This window comes from Scyliorhinus canicula, chromosome 2 (assembly GCF_902713615.1).
Source record: "Scyliorhinus canicula chromosome 2, sScyCan1.1, whole genome shotgun sequence".
Taxonomy (NCBI): Eukaryota; Metazoa; Chordata; class Chondrichthyes; order Carcharhiniformes; family Scyliorhinidae; genus Scyliorhinus; species Scyliorhinus canicula.
In genome coordinates this window covers 164,444,583-164,456,861 of record NC_052147.1, presented here as the reverse complement: position 1 = coordinate 164,456,861, position 12,279 = coordinate 164,444,583, and the positions used below count along the sequence as shown (strand labels likewise).

Sequence of the window (12,279 nt, the reverse complement as noted above, 5' to 3'; positions counted from 1 at the left end):
ATTCCACGGCCTCACCACTCTGCGTAAAAAACCTACCTCTGACGTCTGTCCTATATCTATTACCCCTCAATTTAAGGCTATGACCCCTCGTGCTAGCCACCTCCATCCGCGGGAGAAGGCTCTCACTGTCCACCCTATCTAACCCTCTGATCATTTTGTATGCCTCTATTAAGTCACCTCTTAACCTTCTTCTCTCTAACGAGAACAACCTCAAGTCCATCAGCCTTTCCTCATAAGATTTTCCCTCCATACCAGGCAACATCCTGGTAAATCTCCTCTGCACCCGTTCCAAAGCTTCCACGTCCTTCCTATAATGAGGCGACCAGAACTGTACGCAATACTCCAAATGCGGCCGTACCAGAGTTTTGTATAGCTGCAACATGATCTCATGGCTCCGGAACTCAATCCCTCTACCAATAAAGGCCAACACACCATAGGCCTTCTTCACAACCCCATCACCCTGGGTGGCAACTTTCAGGGATCTATGTACATGGACACCGAGATCCCTCTGCTCATCCACACTGCCAAGAATTTTACCATTAGCCAAATATTCCGCATTCCTGTTTTTCTTTCCAAAGTGAATCACCTCACACTTCTCTACATTAAACTCCATTTGCCACCTCTCAGCCCAGCTCTGCAGCTTATCTATGTCCCTCTGTAACCTGCAACATCCTTCCACACTGTCTACAACTCCACCGACTTTAGTGTCGTCTGCAAATTTACTCACCCAACCTTCTGTGCCCTCCTCTAGGTCATTTATAAAAATGACAAACAGCAACGGCCCCAGAACAGATCCTTGTGGTACGCCACTCGTAACTAAACTCCATTCTGAACATTTGCCATCAACCACCACCCTCTGTCTTCTTTCAACTAGCCAATTTCTGATCCACATCTCTAAATCACCCTCAATCCCCAGCCTCCGTGAAGCATGCATTTAATGTAGAAAAGAAAATCTATACATTTTTGTTATGGTAATGTACATCAGATTTTTTTTTTCTTCAGGAAAGAGTGCTTAAGATAGAATTGCTGTTGTAATTATTTAATTTCCTTATTGTTTGATAGGCTTCATGAATATATAAAGGGGATACAGTTGGCACTGTGGTATTTTGATGGAGAATTGATTGTAGAACACAATGAACTAAGTTGAAGAAGTCAGACTTGCTTTCTAGTTCTTATTGCAGGGTTACCTTGGGAACCCAACACCAATTTCCCTAGGACAATTACGCTGCACTGGGAACCATTTGACAAACCAATTTAAATCGCTAACTTCTGATGGTTCTCCCAGTTTTACACCAATAGTTACCCTTGTAACTTCAGCTTATCGATTTTAAACACACAGACCAATTCCTACATGGGGCACCTACCACACTCTGGACTCCCCACCCCCTGACTAATCAACACCCAGGGAATTCCATTGAGCCCCAGTTGCATGGGACCCCTTAATTTGGTACGAACATGCTCCCTCTTCCTCTCCTTCCCTGCCCCCTTCCTCCTCCCACCACCCAAAGCAGCCTCGGACGACACTAACAACTCGCCGGTCTTACCCCAACGCCTTCTTCCTATCTAACCCTGCACCTGGCGATGTAGACGTCATCTTAGTCTTTGATGGTGATGGTGTGGAAGGTGAACCTCAAAGCCCAGAATGACGTCTACACTCAAAAGGGGGGTGAAGTGGGATTGTGTGCACTCCATGGGTGGCGTTTAAATATGGTACCCAGATGTATATTGGAATCTATATGGTAATGATGGGCTGGATCACTTCCTGCCCGCCTCACTACGAGATTTAATGTACCCCTCGTGGATGCAGATTCAAAGTGTTGAACAGCATAAAATGTGTGTCCAGCTGTCCCGCTATCCATTGGAAGTAATCCTGACTTCCACTCCCCCACCAGATTCTGTCCCAGGAGTCAGAGCTGCCCTGCCCTTTCTCCATCTATTAGATAACAAAACTTACCACTTAAAAAGATCACTGCTGATCTTACTTAAATCTAAGGAGGTTAACTGAATGTTTTATTTATCCTTATTATTCTCCCAAAATGGAGAATTTGAATTTCTCAACTCTTTAGATTAACTTTAGATAGAAACAAAGCAACAGTATTCCCAACCAATAAACATACGGTGATCACATTGATCTCCACCTGCTTCACACTGATTTCACACCTGCTTCACACTGATTTCACACCTGCTTCACAGAGATGCCGACCTGCTTAACAGTGAACCCAATCTGTTTCACAGTGCTGCTTCTGGAGCAACCAGGGCAGACCTCGGGAGAATGTTCAAATTCCACACAGCCACCCAATGCAGGAATGGAACCTGGGTTCCTGGTGCTGGGAGGAAGCAGTGCTCGCCAGCATGCCACCCCTTCACAGTGATCCCCACCTGCTTTACTCTGCTCCTGACCAAGTTTTCAAAAAACGAAGCCGTTCGTGCTGCCATTGCCAAAGCATGTTACCAGAACTGAATTTTGAGGAGGATTAAAAAGGGATACATACCACAATGAGTTTATGATGAGCAGTGGTTCTATCAGTATTGCATGGAGGTGCAACCAAACCTCTGTTTAAAACAAGATGAATAATTGGCACAAATGTGAACTGAAATGACAGCGGAAATGGAACACAAAACCATTTGGTTCACAATGAAAGTTGAAAATAACTAAAATATTGCAGATGCAATGTATTCACCAATGGTTTTTCTATTGGCTATTGTTGCAGCTAATTACCGTGCAACGCCAGGTGTACATGTTAAAGGAATGTCCATATATTTGGAAATGGTGTGCAGGAAGCCCTTCCACCTTAAATGACTATTTTAATAAAGCAGTTAACTATCTGAGGTGACTATTCTTACAATACTCGTCTCCACACACAAGTGGCTAAAATTGCCTGAGTTCCAGCAGGACAAAATTGCTGCCCAGTTGCTGCTGCTATCTGCACGATTTACCCGGTTCAAATGGGTTCAAACTGTTTCAATTATCACTTATCAATTTTAGTTACCACTGTTTGATCAATACTGTCCAAACACTGGGCAATCTGAACTCTTTCACTGGCGAATTATGACTTTTCCTTTCTAGCTAAGAGAACTTCACCTTTAAACAACAGAGGAACATCTTGTGATTCTGATAACGCTGGAACAACCGTGAGTGTTCAGTTATTTAACTATTTTTTTGTTTACTGCCGTGCTTCTATCATTTAGGTCAAGAGTACAACATTTTGCCTATATTTAGTTGTGTAGCTTCTTTCATTTTCTGAATAATTCTTTAAAATTCTTCATCCTGAACATCAGTTGGGTTGACATATTTCCCATGCCCATACATACACATCACATAAAAAAGATATTTGATTGAAAACAAAGAATTGTACTAAAGATTTCCTTTGGATTACATTTGGTGGTCATCAACTTAGCTAAATTGAAAAAAAGTGCTGATGCGTACATTATCTACATAGCCCTAGTTTTGAGAGTCCAGGGAAATCAACTAATCAGTGCCATAGGGAATTGATTTTGCAAGGTGCATTCCTTTGTGAACGTGGATAATGTCTGCAGGGAAATAGGCTTAAAGCACAATCACAACATAAATATTAGAGGTGAATTTCCTCAGGGCTTTTCCACTTCACTGCTGCAACTTTGATGTATGTTTGATGGAAAACCTTCCTACGTCACTGTGCTAGAGAGGGAAAATCCTCTTCAAAATTTAGCCCCTTTACTATTGTAATTTATTCTAGTGTCGACAATGTTGATTGACACTGTATAGATGTTTGGTAAGATGTGTTGAAATGTTGTGAACAGTTGATGGATGATGCTTAAAGAGAGGAAGTCATAGATTCATAGAATGTTTACAGCACAGAGGAAAGGCTTATGGCCTGTCTTGTCCCTGTCAGCCTTTTACAAGAGGAACTCACCTAGTCACATTCATTCACCTTTCTCCCATCGGCCAGTAAAATCATCTTCGATTGAATTGCTACCACCACTCTCAGGAAGTGTATTCCAGATCCTAACCACTTGCTGGTTACTGGGCAGAACTTGCCAAAAATAAATGGTAAAGTGTCAGGTTCTGACTGAAAATTGGCGTGTTTCTCTCCAGAAACACAGCCAGGTGTTCTGTTCATATCTCTCTATCAAAAAAAACCTGGCACAAGGTTTGTGCCATCACTCAGGCGGGACAGGACCTGATAGAGCCGGCAAGCCCAACTAAACAGAGATCCGGGATCCATCTTTAAAGGGTGCCCCAATCTGGGAGAAAATTGAACTCCATCCCACCCACCTGCAGCATCATATGCGCTTTGTGAACACCTTCCTCAAACTGGGCTTCCCCCTTCATTAATTTGTGTACATGTACACCCAGGTCCCTCTACTCCTGCTCCCACTTTAGAATTATACCCGTTATTTTATATTACCTCTCTTTGTTCTCCCTACCGAAGTGAAAAGCTTCTCTGTATTAAATTTATTTTGCTAATTCTCGCCAATCCACTAGCCTGTCTATATCCTCTGAACGTTTGTCACTATCCTCCTCATAGTTAACAAGTTTTGTGCTATTCGCAAATTTAGAAATTGTGCCTTCCCCAAGCCTACAGATCAAGAAAAGCAAGTCCCTTACACCACAGAAACCATAGAAAAATTACGGCACAGAAAAAGGCTAATTAGCCCATTGCGGCTGCACCAGCTGAAAACACTACCTTCTCATTCTGATACATTCAGCACCCGATCCACAGCCTTGCGGGTTACAGCACTTCAGGTGCGGATCCAAGGACCTTTTTGAAATGGGTGGAGGATTTCTGCTTCAAACCATCAATCCAGGCAGCAAATTCCAGACACCTACCACCCTAATATCCCCTCTAACCTTACCAATTTCCTTAAATCTTGGCCTTTGCAATTGTCCTCTCTTCTAGGGAAAACACGTCTTCTCTGTCGACATAATTTCTTACATCGCGGTCAATTCACCTCTCAGCCTCCTCTATTGTAATGAAAACAGCCCAAGACTATCTAATCTTTCCTCATAGCTGCAATTTTCAAGCCCTGGCAATACTCTTGTAAATCTCCTCTGTACTCTCTGTGGAGAATTTATATCCTTCCTGTATTGTAGTCACCAGAACTGTCCACACAATTCCAGTTCTGGCCTAACCAGTATTTTATACAGTTCCATCATTCCATTCCTGCCTTTGTACTCCAAGCCTCACATAATAAAGGAAAACATTCCATAAGCCTTCTTTACTACTTGTCCTGCCACCTTCAGGGACCTGTGGACATGCACGTACTTCCTCTACCCCATTCAATATCCTCCCATTTATTGCTTTGTTTTCGTCCAAAAATGCAAAACCTCACACTTGTCTGGATTGAATTTCATCTGCTATTCCACTATTCAAACCAAACCATTTGATATTATTCTAGGGTCCACTGTTATACTCTTCACTATCAATTACACGGCCAATTTTTGTTTCATCTACAAATTTCACAATTGTGTATCCCATATTTAAATCATTAATATATATAACAAACAATAAGGGCTCCAACACTGAGCCCTGTGGAACACCACTGGAAACCACCCTCCATTTGCTAAAACATCTGTCGATCATTACTCTTTGTTTCACAGAGTCAATTTGAATCGACCCCCCCCCCCCCCCCCTTCTCCGTGGGCTTTTATTTTTCTGATCAGTCTACCATGTGGGGACCTTGTCAACTACCTTACTAAAATCCAAGTTGACAATATCCACTGCACTGCCCTCATCAATACTCCTTAAATCCATGTAGACAACATCCATTGCACTACCCTCATCAATCCTCCTTGTTATTTCTTCAAACATTCAGCTAAGTTAGTAAGACATGATTTTTCCCTATCAAAACCAAGCTGACTATCCCTGATTAAACTATACCTTTCTAAGTGACAGTTTATCCTGGTTCTCAGAAATAATTTGACCACCATCAATGTCAGATTTACTGGACTACAATTATTTCACCTATCCTTGCACCCATTTTAAACAATGGTACAATGTTCACAGACCTCCAAATCCTTTGGCACCTCACCTGTATCTAGTGAGGAATGAAAAAAATGATCCTCGGAGCATCTGGATTCCCTCCCTGGCTTCCTTTAACAGCCGGGATGCAATCCATCAGGCCCTTCAGGGATGTCAATCCCTCCGTCCCTCCTCTCTCACTAAGATTAATGTATCTAATATTTCAGATTCCTTCTCAGAAACTAGAATGTCTGCTGCATTCCTCTCATTAGTGAATAAAGAGACAAAGGACTCATTAAGAGCCCTGTCTACATCTTTTACATCAACACATAAGTTACCTTGTAAATCCCCCATAGGGATCCTCTTGCTTTTTATATACTGATAAATCGTCTTTGGGTTCTCCTTGATTTTAACCAGCCAACATTTCTCCAGATCCTCTCTTTTCTTTCTTGATTTCACTTTTTCACCCCTGCATTTTCTATACTCTTCTAGGCTTTCTCATGTATACGTTTTTTTGTGACTGCCGTCAGCTTTTTTTTTCCTGCTTTATCTTACCCTGCATGCTTCTAGATAACCAAGGGGCTATAGATTTGGCAGTACCACCCTTTTCTACATACCTTTCTCCAATCCAAAACACAATCATTCACTAATCTCTTGTTTTGCCACTCAGTCCATCTTGCATCAATGTGGTGATTGTCACTTCTATTCCATAAGCTTTATCTATGTAGACAGGCCTGTTGTGTGGCACATTATTAACTGCCTTTTGAAAGTCCATGTACACACATCAACTGCATTACTTTTCATGATGTGGAGATGCTGGTGTTGGACTGGGGTGAGCACAGTAAGAAGTCTTACAACACCAGGTTAAAGTGCAACAGGTTTGTTTCAAACACTAGCTTTCAGAGCACTGCTCCTTCCTTCACCCGAGGAAGCAGCAGTGCTCCGAAAGCTAGTGTTTGAATAAAACCTGTTGGACTTTAACCTGGTGTTGTAAGACTTTTTAGTGTGCATTACTTTTCATCAGCCCCTTCCATTACCTCATTAAAAAACTCAAGCAAGTTAGTTAATCATGATTTTCCCTTTAAAAATCTGTTAATTTTCCTTTATTAATCCACATTGGTTCAAGTGACGATTAATTTTGTCCCAAATTTCGATTTCTAAAAGTCCAATACCAAGGTTAAACTGAGACTGCATCATGTTCTTGGGGGTTACACCATACTGGATTCCTAGAGAAATTTGAACCGTATCACTGACAGAATGCATTCATTACTGGAAGTCGTTCCATAATGATTTACTTGTGGAAGGGAATAGCACATACACTCGAATATTTGTGCAACTCAGCAAACCGTCAATATCAGAACTCAGTTCAACTTCAAAACTACAACTTACCTGTTGTGAACAATTTATTGGAGCTATAACACCCTGTGTCATTGTGTTGTCTTTTTTGCAACAGTTGAATGAAAAATAAATAATGCTTACATTTCACTTTTATCAGCTCAGAAAATTGTCAAGAGATATAAATGCAAATTATTCATTATTGTTTGTTTCACATCTTCACACATTTTTTCCCACTTTGGGCAAATGTTGGAAGGATTGGTAGGCTGGTCATCAACTTGCTTGTACCACATCTTGAACATTTCTCCCATGGCCAGCAATTCCTGGAGTGGGACTTGAACTTGGGGCTTCTGGCTTAGAGGCAGGGGCACTATGTACTAACCAATAAAGACCACCTTATGGTTATTGTGATGCATCTTGAAAATAAGGATCTCAAATACTTGTTGAATTGGGTATGAATATTCCACAGTAATCATTCAAAATTAATTTGCTTAAATGATTCAAAGGGTTTTCAGGTGGTTTGTGAAACTGGTGAGCTGGACTCGGTACCTCCAGAGATCAGAATGCAGAGCTGCCATCAAAGAAATTCATTGGAAACAGCAGGTGCCTCTCAGGACAAAGGAACCACTAACTCCAGGTATTGCTGCTTTTCAATTTGCTGTTAGTAAATAACTGCATTGTCATGTGAAAATTAGCTGATAGTCCATGGTTTACCTGATAGAATATATAGTAAATACTTATGACTCAATGAAGCAGATGTTACTACATTTATCTTTTGCTGACCCATATCCTTCATTGGCTCATATTGAGTTGAATCTTCCCAGTCCGGCCAAAGTGGGTTTGAAGTAGGCGCCAGGAGCAATCTGTACATGACGACGTTGGATCAGTGGGCCAAAAATGCACTTGAACCTCTGGGGTCAGTAAAGTACATGAGTGGCAAAATGTCTGGCAGTGGCAGGTAGCAAATACTTAATAATGAAGAGCCTATTGAGGAGAATTGAGACTTGAGCATATCTGGTGGACAATTAGCTTAGCTGTTATCATGAGATCTACTGGCCTGCTTCAAGTACTAAAAAGATTCACTGTCTCCATCCAGTCGTTCAGAATCAACCTGGTGTGTGAAGATAATTGCTGGGTTCTGTTGTAAGATTGTTTGGTCAATGTCCCACTAAGAGGTCTTATTGAATATTAAGTGCTTGTTGATGCATCTGCCCAACTAGATGCTGTCCTCATGCTGGCTCCTGTTACTCTAATACTGGACTCCGGGTCTACGATCAAATGTCTCTACATCATAATGTGGATGGCATTGCTCTCTCGTACAACATTAACCCATGCTATGCTGAATACCCTGATGCAATACCTCCCCCAAATATATATCCAAACCTATTTACAATACAGTCATTCTTTACATGCTACCCTCTCTCAGCACTGAATTTGTTTCCTCACCAAGTCCTGAATCCTCCTTGCTGTCCTTCAAGCTTCCAGTTTTGATTTTGCTATTTGTTTCAGAGAGCGTAATCTTCTTTGAAGAGCATTGCAGCAGGCAGGAAAATGGTGTGGAAGCTGCCAGCTCCAAGGGCAGCTTCTTATGCTGTATTGTTAGGGACTTAGTAAATAAGCACGTGAAGGGGTGAGTCCCATGGTTCCTCGCCAGCATCGTAGCTTTTAGAAGATCGAGGTGCCCTTTAATAAATAAAAAATATAATTTGCCCCTCTAGAACACCCCCCCCCCCCCCCGTCACTGAATGCCCACCCATGCAATCCCCCTAACTCACCCCACGAAGTTCAGTGCCAGGGTACTGCCCGGGCATGACCCCCCCCCCCCCCCCCCCCCCCCGTGGAATGTACTAACATGTGCGCCTCTGGCATGTTGAATTCCCACCGGTATAAACTGAGTTTTGGGACACCCATGGGATTTCTTGCTCCCGCCGCCTATCCCGACACCCAAACATGGGAGCGCAAAATCTGCCACTGAGACTCTTCACACTCCTTTGTGAGATTGTCTATTTTCTCTTACAATTATTCAACTTTTTCTTGACAATCTAGGTTCTTGAATTTGGTTTCAATGATTTTATTTTTCAACAAATCAATGATTCTCAGTAAGTTTGATGCATCCAGTGCTTTTCCATCTAGTTCCTTGATCGTTAGCATAGTATTTATATTTTCCAAACTTATTTTTGTCTTCTTTCTCCATCTGTAGCAGAGCTTTGTCCTTGTTCTTCATTTTGGTTTCACTGTTGGCCAGGTCTGTGTCCGGCAAAGTCTTAACTTGTTCAGTTCTGTAATGGCGCCCGCCATGGCTACAGTATGAATTCGCAGCTTGGAATGTTTTATGGCTTTTCCTTTCAATGTCACCTCCTCCATTCAGCTGATACTTCAGCTCTTCTGTCCCTTTCTTGTATCCCTTGACTTCGTCCTGGAATAGTGAACATTGTTGAGTTTTCTCCACCAACTGGTTCTTCATTTCATTCAGAGTGACATTAAATTTATTTTGCTTTCCTTTATAATTTTCCAGAGGAATAAACTTTGACCTTGGGAATCCCTACAGCAAGTGAACATCCTTCAAAAATGTTGCCTTTTTTTTGTGAAGCTCAATTGCTTCATTTTGAGTTTTCTTGTAATTCACCTGTCTCCTGAGCATTCTTTTGCTGTTCCTCCATTCTGTTGTTCGCGACAGTCTTAATTTCTTCATGAAGGGTTATGTATTCCTTTTGCATTTGATCCTGAAGGAATATTATCTGTTCTTTCAACTGTTGATTTTCTTGGTGACCTCTTAACGCACACTATGCTCTAGTGCATTGCTTCCTCACTACTTATAGTTCCAATACGTTTTTTTTCTAAAGTAGTATTTAACATTTTTTTAACCCCTCATGTTTTTGCAGGGGCACATATTAATTCTTCAAAGGTTTTTGAAAGGTAACAGTTTCTTTGAGTACATCTTATGCCTGCTGTTGTGTCTGCTGTGCTTCTGATTGAGCTCTGCCAACTGCATCTTCAATAAGCCAATAATTGGAATTCAGAGTTGTTATTGCTTCTTTGTGCTTTACTGGAGATACGTACTGAGTCTTTGCACGATTCAGATTTTTGCTCATTACATTCTTCTCAACATTCAACCCTTCTGTTTCTTTCACAACCTCAGATACCTCAGAAATATGTTTGTTCCAACCTTGAACAGTTTGGTTCATTGAAGACTTTAGTTTATCATACATTTGGGCAGCATGGTCGCACAGTGGTTATCATTGTTGCCTCACAGCGTCAGGGACTCTGGTTCAATGTGGGCCTTGGGTGACTGTGTGGAAGCTGCACATTGTGGTTTTCTTGGGTACTGTCTCCCCGTGCCTGGGTGGGCTTTCTCCAGGTGCCGTCCGGTTTCCTCCCATAGTCCAAAAAAGTGCAGGTGTTGTGGATTGGCCATGTTAAATTACCCTTTAGTGTCCAAGGATGTGCAGGTTAGGTGGGATTATGGGGTTGCAGAGCATGGGGCAGTGGGCTTGTGGTCTTTTTAAGGGTCAGTGCAGGCCTAATGGACTCCGTCCGCACTGTAGGGATTCTGTAGATTTTCAAAGGTACATACTCTGCTTAAATCTTGAGTTTCAAGTCTTCCAATTCAGCTTCAATACAAACATTTTCCTGTGAAATAGCTTCATTTTCTTTTTTTCAGGTTCCCTTTCTTTCAGCTTACAGCAGATAATGGGCTGGATTCTCCGTTTATGTGCCAGCTGAAATGGAGAATTTGCGGACGTTTTATGATGCCAAAATCGGTGCAGACCTCTCACCGATTCCTGGACCAGTAAGGGGCTAGCAGCGGCACCGGGTGAAACTCCCAGCTCCTGCATTGAAAATGTCCAGAGAATGACCGATCCACAGCCGCGCATGCGCACGGTGATGACATGCAGGGGTCGCGCAGTACAACATGGCGCCAGCCGTACACGGATCCAACCCGCCAATTGCGACCGCACAGGCCACCCCCTGGCCACCCCCCACCAGTCCCCAAAGCCCTCTCCCGGCCAGTGGAACGGATCCCAGCTGAGTGTGGCGGCACTGGACAGAGTCCGCAGCCGCCATGCCTGCTCCAGACCGCTCAGACCACACGTCAACCGTGCGTTCGGGAACTCAACCCATCGGGAGCGGAGCATCATGGGAGGGGGCCTGCCGATGACGTTCCAACGGTGCTGTAACAGTGTGCGCATGCAATGCGATGATGCCATTTCAGAGGGGGCGGAGACTCTAAAAACGGCATCAAACCAGCCCCGATTTGCCCATCGGAAAGGATTCTCCACCCGATCTCCGGCGTTGCAATGGCGTGTGTGTGCGACACGATGACACACTTTCAGAGGGGGCGGAGACTCGAAAAATGACGTCAAAATGGTGCCGACCCGATTTGGCCATTCTCCGCCCAATCGCCGATTACAATATGTAATGATTCCTTCGTTCATAGCTATCTGCTCACTCTGCACTGTTGCCTGCTATTGTACTTATGTGTTAGCATTTTGTAAAGCTCCATATCTAAGCCTTTAAGCTGCTTCTCATTCTCTTCTTTCCTCTGCACTAAACACTTCGGGGTGTGCACTTCAGCTGCCCTGACATGGAGCGGAATTCTCTGACCCTGCGCAGGGTCGGAGAATCGCCCGGGGCCGGCGTCAATCCCGCCCCCGGCGTGGCCCGAATTCTCCGCCACCCGGGAATCGGAGGGGGCGGGAATCGCGCCGGTCGGCGGGCCCCAGCGTCGATTTTCTGGCCCGCGATGGGCCGAAGTCCCGCCGCTGACAAGCCTTGGCGGTGCGGGCGGGCGCCGGGGTCCTGGGGGCAATCGGGGCCCACCCGCCTGTGCCATGGCGGCACTCTTTTTCTTCCGCGGAAGAGACCCCCTCCCCCACGCATGCGCCGGGATGACGTCAGCAGCTTCTGACGCTCCGGCGCATTTGCGGACGTCCGCTGGCCGGCGAAGGCCTTTTGGCCCCGGCTGGCGGGGCGCAAAAGGCTGTTCACACCGGCCGGTGGA

General features: G+C 43.8%; 1 protein-coding gene across 11 annotated transcripts in view; it reads left to right on the top strand.

The window, feature by feature from the left end:
* Positions 1–12,279, top strand: part of LOC119960968 (protein unc-80 homolog) — a 475,408-nt gene that overhangs the window by 76,934 nt on the left and 386,195 nt on the right. For all 11 annotated transcript variants that reach the window (XM_038788541.1, XM_038788566.1, XM_038788560.1 and 8 more), the window contains exons 6-7: positions 3,068–3,132; positions 7,784–7,914. In XM_038788541.1, coding sequence (XP_038644469.1) covers positions 3,068–3,132; positions 7,784–7,914 — 196 coding nt within the window. The remainder of the gene's footprint in view (positions 1–3,067; positions 3,133–7,783; positions 7,915–12,279) is intronic.